This window comes from Eptatretus burgeri, chromosome 6 (genome assembly GCF_056783735.1).
Source record: "Eptatretus burgeri isolate ZD-2024b chromosome 6, Ebu_testis_v1, whole genome shotgun sequence".
Lineage (NCBI taxonomy): Eukaryota > Metazoa > Chordata > Myxini > Myxiniformes > Myxinidae > Eptatretus > Eptatretus burgeri.
Genome location: NC_140966.1, coordinates 18,634,541 through 18,660,012, shown reverse-complemented (window position 1 = coordinate 18,660,012; position 25,472 = coordinate 18,634,541). Strand labels below are relative to the sequence as shown.

General features: G+C 41.1%; 1 protein-coding gene across 1 annotated transcript in view; it reads right to left on the bottom strand.

Moving 5' to 3' along the window:
* The window catches only part of TMTC2 (transmembrane O-mannosyltransferase targeting cadherins 2), a 237,622-nt gene that overhangs the window by 64,415 nt on the left and 147,735 nt on the right, over positions 1 to 25,472 (bottom strand). Inside the window, exon 5 of the mRNA XM_085884190.1 lies at positions 6,892 to 7,372. Within this exon, the coding sequence (XP_085740316.1) occupies positions 6,892 to 7,372 (481 nt within the window). The remainder of the gene's footprint in view (positions 1 to 6,891; positions 7,373 to 25,472) is intronic.

Below are 25,472 nucleotides of genomic sequence, written 5' to 3'. Positions count from 1 at the left end.
TTCCCCACTGTTTTGTGCTTCCCTCTCTCATCCCTCTTGTATCCTGCTCCCCTTGTTATACGTTCTGTGTGTTCGCTCTTATACGAGCCTTGACATTGTATCTTACAAAATATAAAAACACCACACGTATCTCCAACATCCAATTGAAATGATGCACTTGCATAGAATCGCAGCGCCATGGACAATTATTGGAGGGGAATCAGCACATTGCTCCTCATTGTCGGTTGATAAAGGTCTTCTTGCACTAGATTCAGCAACTAATACAATTATTCCTTTGAGAATATAACTGGAGAAATTTTATATTTTCATACTTCTCCAGAGGTTTGCATCTATCCTCGAAGATTCTCAATGCACGTCAGTGAACTGCCCTATTCCTCTCCTCTTCTGCCTCCTCTTGAGCCAATTCAAGCACTCCGAACACATCCATATTCACTGTCCCATGTAAACTACCAATTACAAGCCATGCACATCTTGTACATCTCTTTACTCGTGTAATTCTCTGCAGACTACTGTAATTACAACTGTAACCCACTAGTTTTAACTCCAGTATTAAGGAGTAATTCTCTGCAGACTACTGTAATTACAACTCTAACCCACTGTAGTTTTAACTCCAGTATGAAGGAGTAATTCTCTGCAGACTACTGTAATTACAACTGTAACCCACTGTAGTTTTAACTCCAGTATTAAAGAGTAATTATCTGCAGACTTCTGTAATTACAACTGTAACCCACTGTAGTTTTAATTCGATTATGAAGGTGTAATTCTCTTTAGACTACTGTAATTACAACTGTAACCAACTGTAGTTTTAACTCGAGTGTGAAGATGTAATTCTCTGCAGACTACTGTAATTACAACTGTAACCCACTGTAGTTTTAACTCAAGTATGAAGGTGTAATTCTCTGCAGACTACTGTAATTACAACTGTAACAAACTGAAGTTTTAACTCTTGTATTAAGGAATAATTCTCTGTTGACTACTGTAATTACAACTTGAACCAAATATAGTTTTAACTCTCGTATTAAGCAGTATTTCTCTGCACCCCACTGCAATTACAACTGTAACCCACTGTAGTTTTAACTCGAGTATGAAGGTGTAATTCAATGCAGACGACTGTAATTACAACTGTAACCAAATATAGTTTTAACTCTCATATTAAGCAGTATTTCTCTGCACCCCACTGCAATTACAACTGTAACCCACTGTAGTTTTAACTCGAGTATGAAGGTGTAATTCAATGCAGACGACTGTAATTACAACTGTAACCAAATATAGTTTTAACTCTCGTATTAAGGAGTATTTCTCTGCACCCTACTGTAATTACAACTGTAACCAACTATAGTTTTAACTGTCGTGTTAAGGTGTAATTCTCTGCAGACGACTGTATAGAACTGCAACCAACTATAGTTTTAATTTTAGTATTAAGGAATAATTCTCTGCAGACAACTATAATTACAACTGTAACCAAATATAGTTTTAACTCCAGAATCAAGGAGTATTTTTCCACAGACTACTGTAATTACAACTGTAACCCACTAGTTTTAACTCCAGTATTAAGGAGTATTTCTCTGCAGACTACTGTAATAACAATTGTAACCCACTAGTTTTAACTCCAGTATTAAGGAGTATTTCTCTGCAGACTACTGTAATTACAACTGTAACACACTAGTTTTAACTCCAGTATTAAGGAGTATTTCTCTGCAGACTACTGTAATAACAATTGTAACCCACTAGTTTTAACTCCAGTATTAAGGAGTATTTCTCTGCAGACTACTGTAATTACAACTGTAACACACTAGTTTTAACTCCAGTATTAAGGAGTATTTCTCTGCAGACTACTGTAATTACAACTGTAACCCACTGTAGTTTTAACTCGAGTATGAAGGTGTAATTATCTGCAAACTACTGTAATTACAAGTGTAATTACTTCAGTTACCGGCAATCCTTACTACAGTACATAAACCACAATGGTGTAACTAAGAGTGATTCCAAAGTTAACTGCCAGGAAGTATATGAGAGTACAACTGCAGTTTTAATGACACCATTTTACCTAATGCTTGGTTCAAGGCATTAAATGCACTCTTACACATGCCCTCGACGACATGTAAAAGTTTCTTTGTTGTTTAAATACTTGTGATTAGGTTTTCATCTGCATTCGAAAGATGATCACTCTTCTGCGATTGGCCACTAACTTTGATTAGGTGAACATCACATGATTAGCTATTCTACAAGCGTCTAACTATTAAAGGCCTTTTGTAAATTTGGCCCGGAATGTTTGGATTTTTATTATTATTATTTCATATGCAACCTATGGTGGCTGGTCGCATCATTGCTGAAAAACCAACTGTGCTGCTGATGCAGTGTCCCGTTTCCAGTTTAGCTGGTACGAATTTTAATGACCTCTGAAGGATGACAGGATGAAATGACCCACCTGGTGTTATTCAATCTCAAGACCGTAAGATCTTAAGCCAGCCCCCTTAACTGTGAAGCCAACACCAGACTTTGGGTTTGTATGAAACTGACGCAATGTATGGATCTGTATGTAGGAATTCCATCACTGACAAATTCCCTGAAAAAAAAACAAAGTAGTAGTAGTAGTTGTGGTATTAGTGGTCGTAGTAGTAGTAGTAGTAGTCATTAAATGAATGAGGAAGGAGTTGTGGTAGTCGTGGTAGGATTTTATAAAGAGTGTTGTGAAATGGTATATTGTCTGTCATCCATATTTCCTTCCCTCCCCTCTTCATTCTCCTCCTTCTGCCTGCTTTTTCTCTCCTCCCGAGCTCTCAACCTCATTCGTTTTTTTCCTTTGAACCACCCATCACAACTGTGTGAGCTTGGTTAGATTAAGTTTCAGATGTGCTTCATGTTTGCAAATATTGTATTGGGATGTTGGGCCAAGTGGCATCCTGCTATATCTGGGTTTCCTTGTCTGTACAAACCTGGAAAAGTCAATGGTAAAATGCTACCGTGATAGTTCTGATCATTTTCTCACTAACTTGAATGAGAAAGGTGAGGATTTACAAAAACTGAGTTTCCTCAAGTTTGTCCTTCCTCAGTGATCAGTTGAAAGAAAGGACACAGATGCAGGCAACTTTCATTTGCATTGGAATAAAATTGGTCAGATTACATTGGAAGGATGAAATAGGGAAGCCTCTACATATTATGAATAAAAGTAGAGGCAAGACAAGTTGAGGAAAACTTATTTTTCTTATTATTCTTTAACAATTATTCCCACATTCTTGTGGAGTTGGCTGGGGGAAGCTTGGTCCAAGTCTCACAAACTGGCTGGCCAGGCCTGATATTTGACTAAGGTTAGGGCAGGAATTTAGAATTTGGACAGTAGCTCACCTACTCTTAGCGAGGGACAGCGTGGGATCTATAACGTCCACCAGCTAAAGCTGGCAGATTGCACACCCAGAGTAGCGTCCATCCGGTGGACAGCACACACATCAATGATTCACCCTACCTGCGAAACACCGGGATGACAGTTTATCGCTGAGTCGAGATTCAAACCCAGGCTCGACAGCCGAGAGGCAAGTGTGCGTACCTCTCGGACATCATGCCAGCTCAGTTTGAGGAAAATAACGATTTTATGAAAGAAAGGAAAAGGGAGAGGACGAGAAAGAAAATACTGACTGGAGTTATTGAGAGTAATTGAGAATAATGAGGGAGAAAACAAAAATATGGTTGGGTTGGGATAACACACACACACATAAGGAAAGAGGTAGGAAGAGCAAGTCTGGAGAAGGGAGCCATTAAAATTCCATCAATATTTCTGTCATAGTATTTATTTTATTTGTAAATAAAAGTCCTGACTGCTGAGCTCTTCTTATAATCTTATCTGACTGCAAATATAAATATACAGTCCTGTGCAAAAGTTTGGGTTATTCCAAAGATATTCAAGCTTTTGGGTAAATTCATCAAATTATCAGTGATAACAATCACATGTGTTTAATATTGTAAATTAACAACTTTTATAAATGCGTGAGAAACAAATGGTTTAAGTAAATAACAAGAACAGTGTCATTTTACAAAATCAGGCAATAGTTTGTGTTTCTGCTGTTTGACAGTTTGAGTGCTAAAGGCCCAGTCACACCTTGACGTTTTAGCCAGCAATGGCAACGTATTAAAATGTTTGTAAAACGCTGGCTTACGTTGAACTTTTGATGTATTTTTTAAAGATTCGGACGTATTCATAACGAGTTGGTCATATGCCTAACATATTAGTAACAGACACACAACGTTTCGTTGTCTTAAAGATAACTTATACCAATGAATGCTTCGCCTGTTGTAGGCGTTCACAACCTATGCCCAACGATAGTCTAACTTATGCATAGCGCGCTGCACGTATCGCCGACGATCACGTGGCATAGCCTATTAAAAGGCTGCCACACAACGATTCAAATCATAACCGCCAGAGAAATGGAAGTGTCAACATCGCAGTCACACCTTGGCGATCTTGCCAGCGTATGCCAAATTCTGAAAAATGTGTCTAAAACGCTGGCGCACGTCGAACATGGTATGGGTAAGTTTGGTATGCGTGAATAGAACGCTAAAATACGCTATCATACGTCGTATTAAGTGGAGTACGTCTTGTAAGTTGAAACGTGTTAAATATTTTACGACGTACTTGCTGTATGCCTCACACGTTCCGCATGCGATGGGAATAAGCAGTACGCACGATATGCGATCGTCAGCACACGTCGACAAAAGTTACTTGAAAGGTGCTCATAAGTTGAAACACGTCAAGGTAATGGTTAGCGTCAGTGTTCCAGACTCCCTGGTGTTTTTTTGGGGTTTTTTTTTTCTTCGGCATGACAGTGATGTTAACACTTCGATTTCGAGTGCGGTTATGATTTAAATTGTTGAGTGGCAGCCTATTAATTATATTATATTATAGCGCACTAGAAATCGAAGTGTCAACATCACCGTCATACCGAAGAAGAAAAAAATACCAGGGAGTCTGGAACACTGACGCTAACCATTACCTTGACGTGTTTCGACTCATGAGTACCTTACAAGAAACGTGTGTCAACGTGTGTCAACGATCGCGTAACGTGCCTACAACATGTTACTCATAGGTTAGAAATAAGTTTCGGGTACGCTAAACATTAACTCGACGTGTTTCGACTTATGAGTAACTTACAAGTAACGTGTGTCGACGTGTGTCAACGATCACGTAACGTGCCTACAACTTATGGCCAGCGTTATGCGGAACATGTGAGTCATACGCTGGCATAAGTCTTAAAATTTCAAGCATGGAAAATTTGAGGACAACCGCCAAGTACAACGTTTAAAGCCAGCGTACGACGTATGGCAGTGTTTTTCAGCGTGCTCTCAATGTTATCAAAACTTACCCATAACGTATTCGACGTGTACCAGCGTTTTACACAAATTATCCAAAAATCGGCATAAGCTGGCTAAAACGTCAAGGTGTGACATTATTGTTCATAATGTGCACTTATTCCACCAAAGATTGGATCTTCACACGCTGTTCTGTTATATTTCATATATTCACGAATTTGCAACTTTTATTGGCGTTTCTTGTAATTCACATTCATGGAACTGGTGTTTATTACTTCAATAATTGATGATTATTTACTGCACAAAAATCCCAAACGGTTTTATGTAAATTTTATTTGTGCGAAGTGGATATTGCGAGTACAATACATGATAAAATAATATGCATCGCAAAAAGATTTGTTTCAATTTCCGAATTAATTTTATACACTTGGTTACTGTGGTATTAAATTTATTATCAACCTACATTCCAAACGACTAACTTCCCAGACCTGTTTAATGGGGAATATCAATACAAAAATGAAATGTGTGTGTGTGCGTGTGCGTGTGCGTGTGCATGTGTGTGCGTGCGTGCAAAAGTCTTGGATCATCTTGAAGATAAACATTTTTCTTGTCGCATTGGCATAATTTGATAAATAAAAGGTGATATAATGATCATATACAAAAATTAATTGTATTTTACAATATTAATGAATGAAATTTCAATAGTATGGTGTGACCACATTTTTCATCCAAAACAGTGGATATTCATTTCAGAATTATTTCCTGCAATTTCTGGAGAAATTCCATTAGGAAGTTGTTCCATGCATTCTGCAATGTTTTCCATCATTTTTCTTTTGATTTTGGTTGTTTTTCAATTTTCTTCAGGCCCAAATAATCCCAGACAGCTTCTATCTCCTTCTCCAAATAATCCCAAACAGCTTCGACAGCTTCTATGTCCTTCAGCATTTATGATGTTAAGGACAGGACTTTATTGTGCCATTCAAACAGTTGTACAGTTCCTGTTTCTGCTTTTCTTTGTAAATATATTTTAATGATATGTTTGGGGTTAGTGTCTTGCTGAAAAACAAAGGTGTCATTGGAACCGCGATATTTGATCTAGGAGTCTCGCTTCTTCTTCCTCAATGCCAGAAAAACGGACATTTAAACCAGGCATCTTCAAGATTAAACGGACATGAATGACTGTTCCAATAAACCAATTATTAGCTTTCCAACCAAGTAATTCCATCATTACCTTTCCAATGGTTCCAATTTAATTATTCTACTGGAGCAGGAATCCTTCAGAATTAAGCACAAGACACACACACACACACACACACACACACACACACACACACACACACACACACACACACACACACACACACACACACACACACACACACACACACACACACACACACACCCCTCCTTGTAGTAATAGATGTTCATTATTAGACCTCCAAGACCCTTTTACTTGTCAAAATATGGCAATATGACAATAAACATATATATTTTCAAGGTGGCCTGATATGTTTGCACAGTACTGTGTGTATGGGTGTTTAAAGTATATCCATATATTTGTATATATTTATATCCATCTGTGGTGCTCACCCTTTGCTGGATTCACAGATAGTCCAGAACGATAGAGTGCCTCTTCATCCCTCCAGTCATTGTTCCGCAGTGCTGTCCGGACAGTCAGTGCAAGTATCAGTGAAACTGATGCCGCCCAGAGAGCAACCCGTGCCAAACTCCGATGTGCTGCAGCCCGATGAAGGGCTCTTGCTCCAGTAGCCACAAGCAGGCAGAAGCCCATGCTAGGGATGTAAAGGATCCGTTCAGCCAAAACAAATCCAACGTAGAACAACAGGTTGCTTGCTGGAAGAAAAGGTAGGATCAGCAAAGCCAATGCCATTATGGTGGCATCAAGTTCAGAGCAACAAATTGCTGAATGGTCTTTTGTTCGAGAAGGCATGGCAAGATGTGAAACAGTGAAGCCATTGCTATATCCATCCTTTTGGTCACTGCAGTTGAAGCCATTTGCCTTCCGCTTGCTGTTGACGAAGTTCCTCGCCCTCTGCATGGCCCATCTAAGCTGCAGGCAAAAAACACCATTTCATAAGAAAAGTTGGTGACCATTGTGCTGTATATACAGAACTAAAAATGTACATAATTAATACACCATAAAATTATACTTAATATTTTGTCTAAGATGCTGTTGAAATAGTCTCAAAATATATAAGTTTAGGGAAGTTTCCATTGCCTTCCCTGCCAGCAGTCATGATGGAAGGGGTTTGGCAATTATTCAGAATAATGGCGCTTGATAGTCTCTTTTTTCACTTGTGAAATTGAAGATTCACAAGTACATTCTTTTCCTGAATAGGTTTGTTGGTCTGTCAATCTCCTTCAAGTCACAATTCCAAATCGATCTTCACGAAACCTAACCAATTGATAGAGCTTGTCAAAAGCTGGAAACTATTATTTTTGAGGTCAATAGGTAAAGGTCACATAAATCGCCAACTTTTATCTGATTGACAAATATATATATATATATATATATATATATATATATATATATATATATATATATATATATATATATATATATATATCTTTCAGACATTGCATATATATATATACATATATATATATATATATATATATATATATATATATATATATATATATATATATATATATATATATATATATATACATACATATATATATATATATATATATATATATATATATATATACATACATATACAAATATATACATATATATATATATACATACCTACATATACAAATATATACATATATATATATATATATATATATACATATATATATATATATATATATATATATATATATATATATATATACATTTACAAATACATATACATGTGTATATATACAGTATATACACAGTTATGAAACTGGCCACTGGATGAAGTGAACATCTATGAAACGTAGGAGTTCCCTTGTCAATTATATCGTTAGTATATCATATCTGCCCAGACAGGCACCCACCCATTGTCTGGAGGGGAGAGAAATAAATGTGTTGTGTGGGCTATAATCATTCTTCTTCCTCTACTTTAGACCTCTCCTGTCCTTCCTTTTGTCCTGTATTTAAACCCTCTTTTATTAATGTCTCACACATGGTGGTTGCATTTCAATTCACCACACAGTTCAACACCACTCTTTCTCTCTCTCCAAAATTATCATTTAAACCATCTTCATGTCTATTGGGTGCAACCCGCAATTCGTAAATTTCCCTTCTTCCTTTATTTAGCCCTCTCATACAGCACCACACACAACCACATTATAGGACACCTCACCAAAGACAATCTCAAATTCAGACAATGAGGGAAAGGACAATGTCCTCATTTTCAAATCATTTGGATGGCAGAAATTGCTCGGCAGAAAAACCTGTGAAAGCAGTAGTGGTTTTGACTCAGTTCAGACCTCACTTAGAGATTGATTAACAGCTGAAGGAGGTGTGGCCTGGTGAGCACACCAATGGGAATGTGCTGTCATGGGTCAAAGAGCAAGTCACAACCTTTGCCCCGGGAAATCCACCTCCCATGAACTCTGACCTCCCCAAGTCTCTGCCACATTCAAGCTGCTTAAAAGGCAGAACACCAGACCATTCGCCGCTGTTAGAACACGCTGGGGACATGAGTGAGAAGCTGTCTGCCTGTTCATGCCGAAGAGAAATCGCCTGCCAGGACCAATTGCACTGGAGCTGTGCCAAAGATAGGCTAAATAGTGCTGGGTCGGTGGCGCTGTGACCAGACGACGATGAGGCAGAAGCACAAGAACAGACAAGGAAGATAGCTCCATACTGACATGCACTATCTGTCTCTTGCTGTCCTCTAAGAACCCTTATTCGTCCACATAAACTCATGAAGGGAATCTCTATTCTGAAAGAACTATCAACAATTTGCCTCTTGACCCTTCCAGGTGAGGCTTTACATACACACGTCACACCTTTTCCTCATCAATCCCACATTGCACAGATTGCACCAACACCTTTCTACTTTTCCCCATTCCTTTCTTGTTCCAGGATTGGCACACGTCCGTTGATATGTGCCAAGGTGAGTCAAAGGCTAAATTGACGCCTTGCTCTGCCTCTGTCTTCTGTTCTTCCTCTCTAAGCTTCCTCGGAATGATCCTGATGGCACCATGTTGTGTATATAACCGGGTAAAATAAGATTGTATAAGGGGAATAAGTGCTTTTCTACATATGTCTTTGCCTGCCTCTACCGTTTGATGATTGCTTGATTGTTGCTTGTAAATGCATGCCACTGATTACATTGATTGTGTTTGTAAATACATGTTTTGCTGAAATGTTACCCGTTTCCTGCCTGTTCGCGCCATTCTTTCCTCCAATGGCTCAATTCAGCATGTAAAGATAAGATAGATGGGAAATTCTGGCACATTTATTGGCTCCATAATTAGTGAGTGCTTAACCACGGTTCCACTTGGCCATACAAATAAATAGATGGGTGTGTACTGAGAGCACAAACCCCAACTGACTTAACCACAGCGTGGCGGAATGCAGGGGTTAGAGTGAGAAATCCCCCTCGTGTTGAATCCTGAACTCTGGTTTTGTAGCAATATGCTGTCAGATCCCCCTATTCACGGGTTCGCCATCTTCTGAGCCTGTCAATTTGTGGTTGATTAAAAAAATGCAACCTGCTTCTACATTTGTGGCCCTGTGCATCACGTTTTCTCAGTTTTTTTTTCAGATATTTGCTTTTTTTTTCGCGGTTTTACGTGGATGTATTAGCGTTATTTTGCATTTGTTTTGCGTGTTTCCTCACGTTTTTTGCGTGTTTTTGCAGGGATATTCACAGGGTTTTTTCACGTTTTTGCAGGGGTTTTTTGTGGGTGCGTTCGCAGTTTTTTGCAGGATTTTTTATTTTCCCTTGTGAATCTCAAACCATCATGAACCTATCCCCCTTTTTCCCATTTACACAATGCCCTGACTGCCCTGACATTCATAGATTCGACATTCACGACACTTTCCACGAACACATTCCACGCAAATAGTGGGGACCAACACTATATATATATATATATATATATATATATATATATATATATATATATATATATATATATATATATATATATATATATATATATATATATATATATATATATATATATATATATGACCGTTTTTACAGCTATTTTCCCTGCTGTGCAGGGGTTGGGCTTTTTCTTGAGGCAATGTTTTATGGCCGGATGCCCTTCCTGACGCCAACCCTGGTCGCCTCTTACGACACACAGCGATATGGTACACCTATTCTAACCGGGGCATACACCGGGACCAGTACACTGGCACTCATTTCGCCGACCTCGGAAGGATGACAGGCTGAGTCAACCCCCTGGTGTTAATTCAGCAGCCAACAGGGCTTGAACTCAGGACACTGGGATCCCAAGCCGCTGCCCTAACCACTGCGCCAACACCAGGCTCCATAAATAAATAAATAAATATATATATATATATATATATATATATATATATATATATATATATATATATATATATATATATATATATATACATATATATATATATATATATATATATATATATATATATATATATATACACACATATACTGTACATATATATATATATATATATATATATATATATATATACATATACATATACATATACATACATATACATATATACATATATACATATATATATATATATATATATATATATATATATATATATATATATATATATATATATATATATATATATATATATATACACACACAAGCAAATATAACCTGTCGCTTTGCTGAGGGGAATATTAAGGTGGGGGGGGGCGTAAGAAGGAAGGAAGGAGAGAGGAGGGATGGTAGGGTGAGGGGAGGGAGAGGAGGGAAAGAATAGGGAGGGAGGGGTGGAGGAGCAAGGAAGATGGTGGGAGTGAGGATGGTGGGGCAGTGTGATCACTCCTCATTATCATAAATGCCAAGGTAAGCCAATGAAAAAAGCCAAGAATTCACAAGGTTTCGGAAAAGCGATGATAATAGAAAACCTATACGCCAAGAAAACCTATAGAAACCCAAGACACCAAGGTGAACAACGAATAGCCAAGATCTTGTGAAAAAAGCCAAGAAGTGGTCACACTGTGCTGGGGGAGTGAGGAAGGAGAGGGGAGCGAGGAGGGGTGCGGGAGTGAGGAAGGGTGGGGGAAGGGAAGGCGCGTGAGGGGAAGGCAAGGGAAGGTAGCATGAGGGGGGGGCAAGGGAAGGCAGTGTGAGGGCAGGGCAGTGTGAGTGGAGGGCAGGGAAGGGCAAGGGAAGGTAGCATGAGGGGAGGACAAGAGAAGGCAGTGTTAGAGGAGGGCAAGGTTTGGTCGTGTGAGGCAAGGGTCCGTACAAACATAACCACCATCCCGAGATAACCACCATTCAGACAGGTCGGGAGAAAACTACCATCCGGACATAGCCACCCATCTGGACATCTGCAGAGATAACCACCATCCAGATAGGTGCAGAGATAACGACTGTTTGGATACATGTGGATATCACCACCATCCAGACTTTTTTTGGAGATAACCACCATCTAGGCATAACCACCATCTGGATAGGTGCAGAGATAACCACCGTACAGATACATGAGGAGATGACCACCATTCAGGTACAGGCAGTGATAACCACTGTTCGGATATGTGCAACGATAACCACTGTTTGGAAGCGTGCCAAGATAACCACCATTCGGATACGCATGGCGATAACCATCAATCGGATATGCATGGCGATAACCATCAATTGGATATGCACAGTGATAACCACCAATCGGATACATGCAGAGATAAGCACTATTCAGATACATGTGGAGATAGCCACTGTCCGGATCAATGTGGAGATAACCACCATTCGGATACATGCAGATATAACCACCATTCATATATATGCAGAAATAACCACCGTTTGGATGCATGCAGAGATAACCACCGTTCGGATACATGCAGACATCACCACCGTTCGGATCTGTGCAGATATAACCACCATTCAGATACATGCAGACATAACCACCATTCGGATACGTGCAGACATAACCACCGTTCGGATACGTGCAGACATAACCACCATTCAGATATGTGCAGACATAACCACCATTCGGATATGTGCAGACATAACCACCATTCGGATACGTGCAGACATAACCACCATTCAGATATGTGCAGACATAACCACCATTCGGATACGTGCAGACATAACCACCATTCAGATACATGCAGACATAACCACCATTCAGATATGTGCAGACATAACCACCATTCGGATACGTGCAGACATAACCACCATTCGGATACGTGCAGACATAACCACAGATCGGATACGTGCACATATAACCACCATTCAGATACATGCAGACATAACCACCGTTCAGATACATGCAGACATAACCACCGTTCAGAGACATGCAGACATAACCACCGTTCAGAGACATGCAGACATAACCACCATTCGGATATGTGTAGACATAACCACCATTCGGATACATGCAGACATAACCACTGATCAGATATGTGTGGACATAATCACCACTCTGATACGTGCAGATGTTACCACCATCCAGATACGTGTGGAGATAACAATCGTTCAGATACGTGCAGACATAACCATCGCTTGGATACATGTGGACATAACCACTGTTTGGTACGTGCAGACATAACCACCATTTGGATATGTAGGGACATAACCCCAATCCGGATACATGCAGAAATAACCACCATCCAGAGATGTTTGTACACAGAGAGAAAGAGAGACAGAGAGAGAGAGAGAGAGAGAGAGAGAGAGAGAGAGAGAGAGAGAGAGAGAGAGAGAGAGAGAGAGAGAGAGAGAGAGAGAGAGAGAGAGAGAGAGAGAGAGAGAGAGAGAGAGAGAGAGAGAGAGAGAGAGAGAGAGAGAGAGAGAGAGAGAGAGAGAGAGAGAGAGAGAGAGAGAGAGAGAGAGAGAGAGAGAGAGAGAGAGAGAGAGAGAGAGAGAGAGAGAGAGAGAGAGAGAGAGAGAGAGATGAGGGAGAGAGAGATGAGGGAGAGACAGAGAGAGGGTGAGAGAGGGAGAGTGGAGAGATATTGGGGAAGGGGAAGTTGGGAAGGGAGGGGAGGAGAGCAGAGGAAGAGGATTCCGGCAGATTGATGTCCAGTTTAATGGAAACACATTGATGAATCACCATGCTTGTGAAAGACTGAGGTGACCGTTTATAGCTGGGTCATGATTTCAACCCAGACTACACAGCTCAGATTGAGCATGCGTATTGATTGAGCAGATGCTCAATTGAGCAGATTGAGCAAGCAGGACGGCCTTGATGTTAATGAAATATTTCATTTTTTTATTCGTGTTTATTTATGCCAAAGTGATGGGTCATGGAATGAAAGAATATCTTACAAAAGGGGAAATTGCACATTTTCAGCGAGCTAGCCATCACCCAATACACCGCAGAACAACGCGGGGCCAATGCAGGTGAGTGCCCCCTGAACATTGTTCAAGTCAATCAACATACAGTATTCAGTGACAGTGTGAATATTATAGAGCGCTCATCAAGTGGCTTAAGCATTCCAATGAAATGGTTGCTGAGGAATGACTCAATTGGCAAGCAATAGCAATCGCCGAACTGTCATATTAAACACACACCCTCCCAGAGACCCTCAAAATATCAAATATGTCCGAATTGGACAAATGAACACTTTTTGAGAAGTTGGAACTGTTGCTGCATTCAATTCTGGAGCTTAAATTTTGTAATCAGGCTTAGTTTTAGAGACTCTCAGGGTTATGCCATGTGCCAAAATGAAATAAAGCAAAGACCGCTGGTGTCTCCTGTTGTTTATAAGCATTACAATGTACCCAGCGATTTGTAGCTATGATGAACACTGAACAGGCATTCAATAATATTAGAGGAAAGTGAAAACAAAACTTTATCTTTAAGAAATCGTTGTGGCCTGTTCCAAGTCAACGCATGGTTGAGCAGGCCAAAAAACATGGCAGCTTCAGATCCCAGCGAGGTAACCAAGGATACGCCTTAAGACCCCAGTGTGAGGTGGCCGAGGATCACCTGATAAAGGATATAGATAAATAAGGCCGTTAATTATCTTCAAAAGGGGTGTTTTAATTAACCCACACACCCAATTTTCACCATGCTCTACCTTGGTGTTCCCTTGGTATGCATGCAAAGTTTCAGTCTGATAGGTTCCATGGTTTTAGAGTTTTGTAGGAGACACACACATATTCATATTTATTAGTATAGATATACAGTATGTATAAACAAGCAGGGTATGCTTTCACATTGTGTAAGCATATGAACCGTGCTTCACCATTGTCTTTGGTCGCTCACCTGCAAATGGTTTTTCATTTATGTATATTTTCATTTACGGATGTTGTCCGATGATTCTGTGATTTTTGCCAGTGTACCGCCTTCAATGTCAACAGCAAGCAAAATTTCAGCTTTCTACATCACCCAGAAGATACTGATCTTTAATTTCAGTCAGCGATTCAGTGGTTAGAAAGAGCTTTATACTGTATATTAGATGTACAGGAGGCCCTCATATAACACCATGTTATCTGAAAATGTGTTATAGGGCAATATTTAACATGTAAAAATCTGCCAAGTGGGGAAGATTTCAAGCTTTTAAAGAGCAGGTTGTGGGTCACCAAACATGTTCTGAAAATTTATCAATATGATAATATGTGCATTAAATAGTTCGATGCAAACTATTGTGGTTGCCTAACTATTGGGAAAATTAATGAAATTTAACTCTGAAGTTGTTATTTCTCGAGGCTGTTGAAAAAACAGCCACGTGCCATATATGGATGTTGACGTCACGTTCTCCAAAACAAAGCGGACGCTCACTCGCTCATTGAAGAAGTGTCCAGTTCAGCGGGCCGTTTTTCGCTTTTTTTGAGCTTGCAACTGTCTATATTATCCTTTTTTATTTTGAATTATTGTAGAACAAAGTTATTTGGATATTTGTACATCATGCCTCGTACGTGTGTCGTCATGTTTTGCGAAAATGTCTGCAAAACGAGTAATCACTCCCACCGATTCCCGAAGAAATCAAACAATCGCCGGCAGTGGATAAGATTGTTACAAACAAAACGGGCGAATTTTCCTCCAAAGAAAATGGGTAAAGAGGACCCTTTGGATAGACTTGTTATTTGTGGTGACCATTTCACAGCTGAGGATTACGAAGGCAAAACACATCTGATCACCACTATGTGAATATGAGTTGTTGGTTGACAAGTTCTCCAGATACTGCTCTGTCACATAATCAATTGTTGAGTTTAAGTGAGAAAAACCTTGAAATGTATTCTTAAAAAGTACATGGAAAAACACATAAATATACTTCTGAAAAACACAAGCATGAAAAAATTTCTCAACAAATCAACTTATTGTTGATTAAATTACTTTTTTAACAGCATCAGCAAATTGGGCTATTTCATTTCAATTGTAAAAAATTGATCAATTTTCCACTTTTTTTTTCTATATTTGGGAGAATATTTCCCAATGAGGCTAAACATGTTTTGGTATTTATATGCCACAACAGTCTCTTGAAAGTTGGGGTTTATTCTAACTGTTCACTTTCGCTGAGGTCAAGCTCAGCTGTCAGAAAGACTTCAACGCCAAGGCTACGGTGTATAATATATTTGGGTCCATTATTGATTCATTCTATTTCTGACTCATGAGTGACTCGAGGGTTAAAAATTATTATATCAAGTCACAGACGAATCAAACTTGACATTATCTTATGCATCAAACAAGAAAATGAAAATCTACAAACCAATCTGTCTGGTGGAGTCTATCAGTGTGAACTGCCGGACAGTCAGTCCTGCCACTTGTACACGAAATAGGCCGTTTTCTGGCACTTTCAAGTGGCTCAAATTTATATGGCTCAGGGCCAGAAACTCCATAGTATAAATTCCCATGATCCTCCGACTCGTCCTCGGCAATATCGGAATGAAAACATTCTATTTCATCGCCGCTGAAATCACTCTCTGATTCGCATCTCGCCATTGTTCACACGCTGTTTCCGAATGTTCACGCAGTTTTCGGAGAACGTGACGTCATAGCGCCTTCGGTAAATTCTGGTCTGTTTTTCGATCACTGAAAAAAGTTTTGACTTCAAAGTTAATTTTAGCATATTTTGAGTTTTAAATGTAAGAAAATAATTGCCCAACGATTATTAATGTGATTACAAACTTCGAATCACGCTAAGTTATATATCAGCGACCCAAAACCTGCTCTTTAAGGTTGAAGATCTACATAAAAACCTCAAAAAGCAGTAAACAATGCATAAATAAATCATATACCAAATAAAAACATTAAAATGAATTACTTTTTCATAAGTGTTAATATGATCGGGGTTGGATACAATACAGGTTGCTTGTAGCAGGCTTATTCAGGTGTGTCAGGCTGTCCAATTTAGATTTAAGGCTCAGAAGATGAAATGGAAGCTGATTCACTTGGGATTTTTTTTGAAGAACTTCATAATGGAGACTCGAGTGGTGTCCTCATTTTCTGTTCATAGACCTCATTGTACCATTTCAGGACATTCTCTATCTCCCTCCGCACCTTGGAACTTCTCATGCAGTCAGGATCATGTTCATCAAAGATGGCCATGGCTTCATCAACCAATTTGAAACCTTCAGCCATGACCTTCGTCGTGAGGGTTTTAATGGGAACAACTCCCTCAGGATTTGATTTTGATTTCTCTCTGATGCGCTCCTCTCCAGAGCCAGAAGATCTACATTGCTCAGCTCCTCTCTGTGTGAGAGAAGCAAATCCTCAACACCATCTTCGTTGACCTCCTCAAATCCCACTTGCAGGGCCATGTCCACAATCTGTTGCTTTGCTTTGCTGACTTCAGCCTCTGTGAAACCTTTGAACTCAATCACTGCCACAGGCCAAAGTTGATGAAGATGATGGAGATGACAGTGTGGCTGGGCATGCGTTTCCAATAAAGTCCAGTCTCAGAGGTTAAACACCTTGCTTGGTGTGTAACCTCCATCTGCAATCATTGATTTGAAGACAGCTGGAAAATTTTTGGCAGCAGCATGATCTGCAGCAGCAGCTTCCCTAATCAACTTGAGACTGTGGAACAAATGGTGACTCTTGAAGTGCTCAAACCCACCCATGACTGGCAACAAAAGACACTGGATCATTGGTATATTTGGTTAGATCGCAATACAAACTCCTTGCCTTCTCTTGAATGACCATTCCAGATAAGGGCATGTTCTGTTGGTTCTGATGCTCTATCCATGTGGTCAGCATCTTCTCCATTTTCTCAATAGCAACAGACCGAGATGTTGCAATTCTGGTAACAATGAGATTCCTTGATGGCCGAGTGCTCATACGGATTTTATCACGATTGTCACGAATGGTTCTCATTGTAGAATCAAGAAGTCCCATCGCTCTTGGAACATCAATGCTGCACTCAACTCAATGCATCCGATTTAAAACTTTTATCCAATGAATTAGACTTTCTTGACTTCTTCTTCACTTCATCATTATCTCCAATTCCACTTGTTACACACTTTGCAGCCATAGTTTCAGCTGCTGTGAGTGAACGACTCACTCAGAATGATGGAGCACGAATGACACGCTCAGGATGATGGAGCACAAATGACTCATTCAAAATGATGGAGCATGGCAAAAGCGTCTGCTGTGAGTGAATGACTCACTCAGAATGACAGAGCATGAATACATACTGTATATCAATAAAATAATGTCAATGTGATTCTCGGGAGGAAGTCAGAGAGATCGAGCAGTTGCTGAGCTATTGACAGAGGAGTCTGAAGTGAAGGCTTGCTGGGCCAGTTACATTGAATGGCTGCACCAAGATGACCCACCAGCTGTTGAGTTAGATGTCAGGGGTGTTACTATCACTATTGCTGACCCTCCAATCAACTGTGTTCCACCTTCCTTTGAGGAAACACAGGCTGCGGTGAACCGGTTGAAATGGGGTAAAGCTCCAGGGATCTGTGTCATCCATGCTGAACTTCACAAGGCTGGTGGAAATGCTGCACTTGTGTCATTACATGCAGTTCTGTGCTCTGTCTGGAACACAGGCATCATCCCAACTGACAGGAAGAGGGGCCTTCTTGTCCCTCTCAGTTCAAGGAAGGGTTGTTTCCAGGACTGCAACAACTACAAGGGGTGACACAGCTCTCAGTGCTGGGCAAGATCTTTACTTGGATAATTATTGATTTGGTTCGCCACTATTTGCTTGAGCACCAGTGCCCAGAGCAGTCAGGCTTTACACCAAAGAGGTCAACGATTGACCGTATCCTTGCTCTTTGGGTCCTCACTGAATGCAGACGAGATTTTCAGCAGGTGCTACCTGCAGCCCATGTTGATCTCTGCAAAGCGTTTGATTCAATGAATCAGGATTCCATTGGGAGGACGAAAGTCCGAGTCTTCAGGTCCTTGGTGCTTCCAGTCTTGCTCTATGGATGCGAGACTTCGACTCTGACCAAGGATCTGAGATGGAGACTTAATTCCTTTGGTACCAGGTCTCTTCAGAGAATCCTTGGCTATCGCTGATCAGACTTTGTGTCCAACGAGCAGTTGCTGAGAGAGACTCAAATGAGATTTGTTACCTGCATAGTCCGTGAGTGTCAGCTGCGGCTGTAAGGACATGTGGCTCATTTTCCTGACAATGATCCTGCTCACCAGATTCTCTCAATGAGGGAGCCTCGTGAGTGGAGGAGGCCAATGGCTGACCACATGTCTCGTGGTTGCAACAGGTTGAACGGCATCTCAAGGAGATGGGGATGGGCCTGGCATCTGCCTTGGGGATGGCGAGACAGATTCCTCTGGAGTACCAACCGAAAGTCGGCGCAGCGATGCGCTGCTCCAGTGCATGCTCCCATACCTGACCTGACCTGACCTGTATGTGTGTCAGTCAGTGTGTGTGTGTGTGTGTGTGTGTGTGTGTGTGTGTGTGTGTGTGTGTGTGTGTGTGTGTGTGTGTGTGTGTGTGTGTGTGTGTGTGTGTCCCCTCGATAAGTCCAAAACCATGAAACCTATCAGCCTGAAACTTTGCATGCATACTAAGGGAACTCCAAGGGAGTACATGAGTGAAATTTGTGGTTTGAGTTAATTATAGCACCGCTTTTGAAGATAATTAATGGCCTTATTTAATTATATCCATTATCAGGCACATCTTCGGACACCTCACTCCTGATGGGGTCTTAAGGTGTATACTGGGTTACCTCACTGGGATCTTAATTCGCAATTTATTTTTTGCCTGCTCAACCTTGCCTTAACTTGGAACAGGCCACAACAACTTTCTTCACTAATATTATCGAATGCCTGATCATCCGAGCTACGAATTTCTGGATACATTGCAATGTATATAAATGCCTGGAGATGCCAGCGTTCTTGGCTTTATTTCATATCCGAACATGCCATAACCTCGAGAATCTCTTATAACTAAGCTGAATTACAAAATTTAGGCTCCAGAATTGAACTTAGCAGCAGTTATTAACTGCTTAAAAAGTGTTAGTTTGTCTAATTCGGACATAGTTTGATATTTTGGGCGTCTCCAGGAGGTGTGTGTTTCACATGACGGATAAAGCGATCGCTAATCGCTTGCCAAGCCAACTGTTGCTTCTCAACCATTTCGTTGGATTGCTTAAGCCACTTGACGAGCACTCTACAATATTCACCCTGTCACTGAATACTGTATCTCAAGTGACTTGAGCAATGTGCAGGGGCCACTCGCCTGCATTGGCCCAGTGTTGTTCTGCCGTGTATCGGGCGATTGCTGGCTCACTGAAAATGTGCAATTATATTTTACACCACGTTTCCAGCTTTTGTTCGATGTTTCATTATATAACCCGTCACTTCAGTATAGATGAATACAAATTTAAAAAATGAAACGTTTCCTTAATATCACAGCAGGATAGCCGAGATGTATACATGCTTACTCTCAGATGGCCAAAATGGGTTTGAATCACAACCCAGCTATAAACTGTCATCCCAGTGGTTCACAGGCAAGGTGATTCATCAAGGTTTGTGCTGTCTCTTGGATTGACGTTACACTGGGCATCACATCCACTGAAATCCCTCCCCTCTCCTCCTTTGCAGTTTCCCTCCCCTCTCCCCCCACCGCTCTGTCTCCTCTCACTTTCTCCCACCCCTCTCGCTCTCTCTTCCACCCTCTCCCTCTCTCTCCTCCCCCTCTCCCTCTCACCCTACCCCTCTCCCTCTCACCACTCTCTCTCCCACCCCTCTCCCTCTCTCTCTCTCTCTCATACCCCTCTTCCGCTCTCTCCCGCCCCTCTCCCTCTCTCTCTCTTCCACCCCTCTACCTCTCTCTCTCATACCCTGCTCCCTCTCTCTTCCACCCTCTCCCTCTGTCTCTCTCTCATACCCCTCTCCCTCTCTCTCCTACCCCTCTCCATCCCTCCTCCCCTCTCTCTCTCCTCTGTCCTTCCTGTCTCCCTCCCTTCCATCCCTCCTCCTCTCTCTCCATCCTCTATCTTGTCCCTCCCTACTCTCTCCAACCTTTCCCTCTTTCTCCCCCCCACCCCTTAAAACTCCAGACAGCAAAACGATGGGTTCTATTTGCTGGTACATATTTGTATATGATACATTTATTTTTAAACCATAATTTAAAACGGATTACTTCTATTGCTCAAACTATGATTCTGATGAAGTATCGCAGTTGGTCACCGGACACCAATATTTCATTGCACATTGTAGCAGGGTGAGGTTTCAAACAAGGAAAATTGCTTTCGAGGTCCACAGTGAAGATAAAAGAAAATACAAGAAGAATTTTCACTTCTACCGGTGGCGTCTAACCAGAAAGTCACAAAACGAATAAGTTAAAACAAATTGATTTGGGTCACAATCAAACCTCTGCAGGCATAGTAATCGAAAAAGAAGATTTCCATATGAGAAAGTCCTCTTGTTCTGACACATCGCGACATCACTAAAACTACTGCGACAGTAAAGAATTGAGCAGGGTTCGTCACTGTCACAAACACTTTGTAACAAACTTTGTTATATATTAGGAATAACCATTCCCCTTCAAAGAAAGTGCAAGCACTTCACTGGTGGATTGTGGTCTATTGACTGGCTCTCAGGTTGCATTATATGATGTCAGTCCCATTTGTGGTTCATTTCAGTTATTGCTCTGGGTTGGTGATGATGTTGCCCTTGAAGCAATTCTTCATAAACACAGCAGTATGTATGGCAAGATGCATTGTCATGCCTGCAAATTCAAGGACCATCACTGTCATATTGTATTTAAACCATTGGTATCCAGGAATTACCTTTAAAAAACACTTTTTTTTGATCATGTCCAAACAACATCTTTTTGCATACAAAGGCTAGACCCATTGAAGAGCGAAGTGTTTGAGGGCAGAAAGCAAAACACTCAGTAGCACAATGACAAAACACATGGATGCAACAAGAGGGGGGGGGGATGAACAGGAAAGAGGAGACAGAATAGGGAAGGAAATATAGGAATCTGCAAGTATATTGAGAGAGGTTGGGGAGAGTCAATAAGGATAGAAAAGATCACAGGCATGGATTAATTTCCCTGAGGGGATTGGCATATGGATCACATGCCAGAGGGGTTGGCATACAGCCAACATGAAGCACTGAATCGTAGAGTGGGACAAGAGATCAAAGGAGCCAAGGTGAGCAGAGTAAGCCTACATTCTCGGGAAGAAAACTTGTATGTGACCAGGATGAACTGCGGAGGGACAGAGCAATGAAAGAGCAGACGGACCAAGACTGGAAGAGAGGTCGGAGAAAAAAAAGAGACCACCATGAAATTTGTCGTCACTTTACTGTTAACCTGATTAACACCCAGTGGTGTCACTCTTATACAAGATGGGGTTTGCACCCACGTCTCCATTTTCATAACGAAATGGTGGGGGTTTTTTTGCACACAATTACAGACCACAAATCTAAATGAATAGTCCCAGTGCCGGGGTCAGCAGCACCCTGTGGCTCTAGAGCCTCATGCGGATATTTAAGGACTGATGTATGCCTCCCGACCCCGATTGATGAAATCCCCTTTTTTCTCTCTCAATTGTCACAAAAATCTTTGAGTGTTGTAAGAATTTGTACAATTTTTTTTTCTCCCACCACTGGAATAAACTCCCACACTCTCTTCAATCCCGCTCTCTTCCCGACAGGTCTTCAAAACAGCTGTTCACCGCCATCTCTTATCTTCCCCCATCCAAAACCTCAATCTTTTCTACCCCCGTTCATCCACCCAAAACCCACCTCCTTCAAATTCCCTGCTTTCCTTCCTGAAAGTCCCTGCAGTGTAAGGACCTGAAATCCACAGATCTCTTCATGTCTCTGTTCCCCACTGTTTTGTGCTTCCTTCTCCCACCCCTCTTATCTCCTTCTGCCCTTGACATACGTTCTGTGTGATCGCTCTTATATGAGCCTCGACAATGTAAACAAAAAAAGGATAAAATAATCCTCGAGAACTTTGGCAGGGATAAACAGGAAAATACATGAGATTATTACCAGCAAATTCTGCAATCAAGACTTACACATCGTGCTTCACGCATCATCCGCTGCGGGTTTTTTGCACATGTTGGCGGCAGTAGCGGAGCCTCAATCTGCTGCACAAGCTGAACCTGCAGCCTCAGTTTCAAATTTGAACCCCTCTTGCAAAAAAAAACTAGTGATGCTCCGATCCTCACTGGGCAGGTAAATGAGAATCCCAACAAAGAAAGACTTGTATCTAAATAATAAACGATATGTTGTTTTGATAACTCCTCTTTCGGTAGAGGATGTGTGTGCGTGCCAGTGTGTGTGTGTGCGTGTGTGTGTGTGTTGGCTCGGAAATACCATTCACGATGATCATGGTAAAAACACCAATGTGTAAAGTGTCATGAAATAGAATGCAGTACATGAAAACTTTTTGAACATATATTCTTTAACAATCCATTAAATTGTCATGTCTGTCACAAAAAGAGAGGAATTAAATCATTGGACACCTTCAGGCAGGGTCGTCCACTTGGCACGTTGCAAGGGTCATCGCATGAGGAGAGGAAGTGTTTCTGACCTGATAAGGGGTTCTCAAGCCACTGGATCAATAAGAGATATGCCAAGAAGTGGATGTCCCAGGAAAACTACTCCCACTCAGGACCGATGCATTGGAATGACCCATGAGCATTCCAACCTACGCCATCGGTATCAAACTGCCCAAAGTAGAGCATACACACGCCCTGGACCTCGCATGGCAAGTATCAACATCGTCTAGACTCTAGACTCTAGAGGCATCTTCGTGATGCAGGGGTCCATCCTCATCATCCTATTCAATGTCTAAGACTTGCACCGCCACACATCCAAGTACTCTGTCTCTCACTCTCACCGTCTCTGTCTCTGTCTCTGTCTCTGTCTCTGTCTCTGTCTCTGTCTCTGTCTCTGTCTCTGTCTCTGTCTCTCTCTCTCTCTCTCTCTCTCTCTCTCTCTCTCTCTCTCTCTCTCTCTCTCTCTCTCTCTCTCTCTCTCTCTCTCTCTCTCTCTCTCTCTCTCTCTCTCTCTCTCTCTCTCTCTCCCACTCTCTACCACAAAAAGAGTGTGTACATACACACTGTATTTACACGATTCTAAGGCACAAGCATTTTTTTTAACCAAATGGGATGTTGTTATTTCATTACGCCTTGCAATTGAAGGTTTAGTCAAGCAATTATAGAGAGAAGAGAAAAACAGGAGAGGAAATAATGGAAGAAGAGAACACATGATCACAGACATGATCAGACTAATGATGTTTATGTGGATGAGAAGTGAATCATCACTCGTGTCATTGATCTCTTGCCATCTAATAATTCGTATACTTGCACTATATTATTTAGTGCACTTTATTGGTACTTTAGTGGGGAAAATGTGAAATAGAGAGTGCATTATTCTGCAGGATTTAAATTGAAAGTGATTGTCTTTGTCTTTGACAATGAAACAGGAAACTGCAGCAGCTTGAGAGTTAAAGATTGGTGAAACGTGTGTGGCAATGATGCAACGTTTTAAACGGTCTTGAATTTCCAATGTTCTCAATGGAACAGAAGATTATCTTTTGTGAGAGGAGCAGGAGGATGATGTAACAGACATTGCTGAGGATCATATTGAGGAAAGTGGCTCTGAGAGCAAGGAGAGCATTGGATCACTGATGGAAACGAAAACACTGCGGCACACAGATAATTATTTCAAGATTTTTTTTCTTTTCTCTCATTTTTATTCGAGAGTTTCACATTTGGACAGTGTGAACTTTAAATGAAGGTACATCTGCAATGTTATGTATTGTTTTATATACTTTTTCTCAAGAATAATTGACATGCACCTTACATGTGGGGGTACCTTGGAATCATGTAAATGCAGTATTTACAAGTTTGCTCAGCCAATCAAGAGTGGATACAAAAGACTTTAGTGTTCGTGTTTTATTTAAAACTACTCTTAACCATCCAATCTTCTTCTTCTTGCGTATGGCAGCTTAGCTGCCGGGGTAGCTATCATTTCTTGGAAGCGCGACTGTGTCGCTGATCCAGTGCCCCTCTACCAGTACACACTGGATCTCATTTCGCAGACCTCGGAAGGGTGACGGGCAGAGTCAACAGCCTGGTATATTAATTCACCGGCCAAAGGGGCTTGAACTCAGGACCCTAATATCCCAAGCCGCCACCCAAACCACAAAACCAACACCAGGCTTCAACCATCCAATGATGGCATGTCAATACCTTGGCTGAGAGAGGGGTGCAGCTTCGTCTTCGGATATGCATTTGTCTGGAAGATGATGCGAGGTAACTGAAGACACCATTATTTCATGTGTTTACATCAATTTGGTTAAAAAAAATTTGAAACTTTATATTCTGACATTGTGAAAATAATGCGGAACAGCAAATTCTTGGAAAATTGTTCAAGAAGTTTGAAAACATAGAAGGAACAAGAAAACAAATGAACTCATAGACATATTGTTGCGGGCCGGAGTCCGGTGACGAGAACGACCACTAGGTTGGAGAAGTTACGTAGTCTCCCACCGACCTCCCAGAATTGTAGGCCGTCGCTCACTGATAATTCCGTGATGCGGCGGGTCGCTTAACCAACCGTGGACGCCAATACCTCCACCGTGTGGCGTAGGGTCTTCCTGCCAGGTATAATCAGTTTACCTAATTAA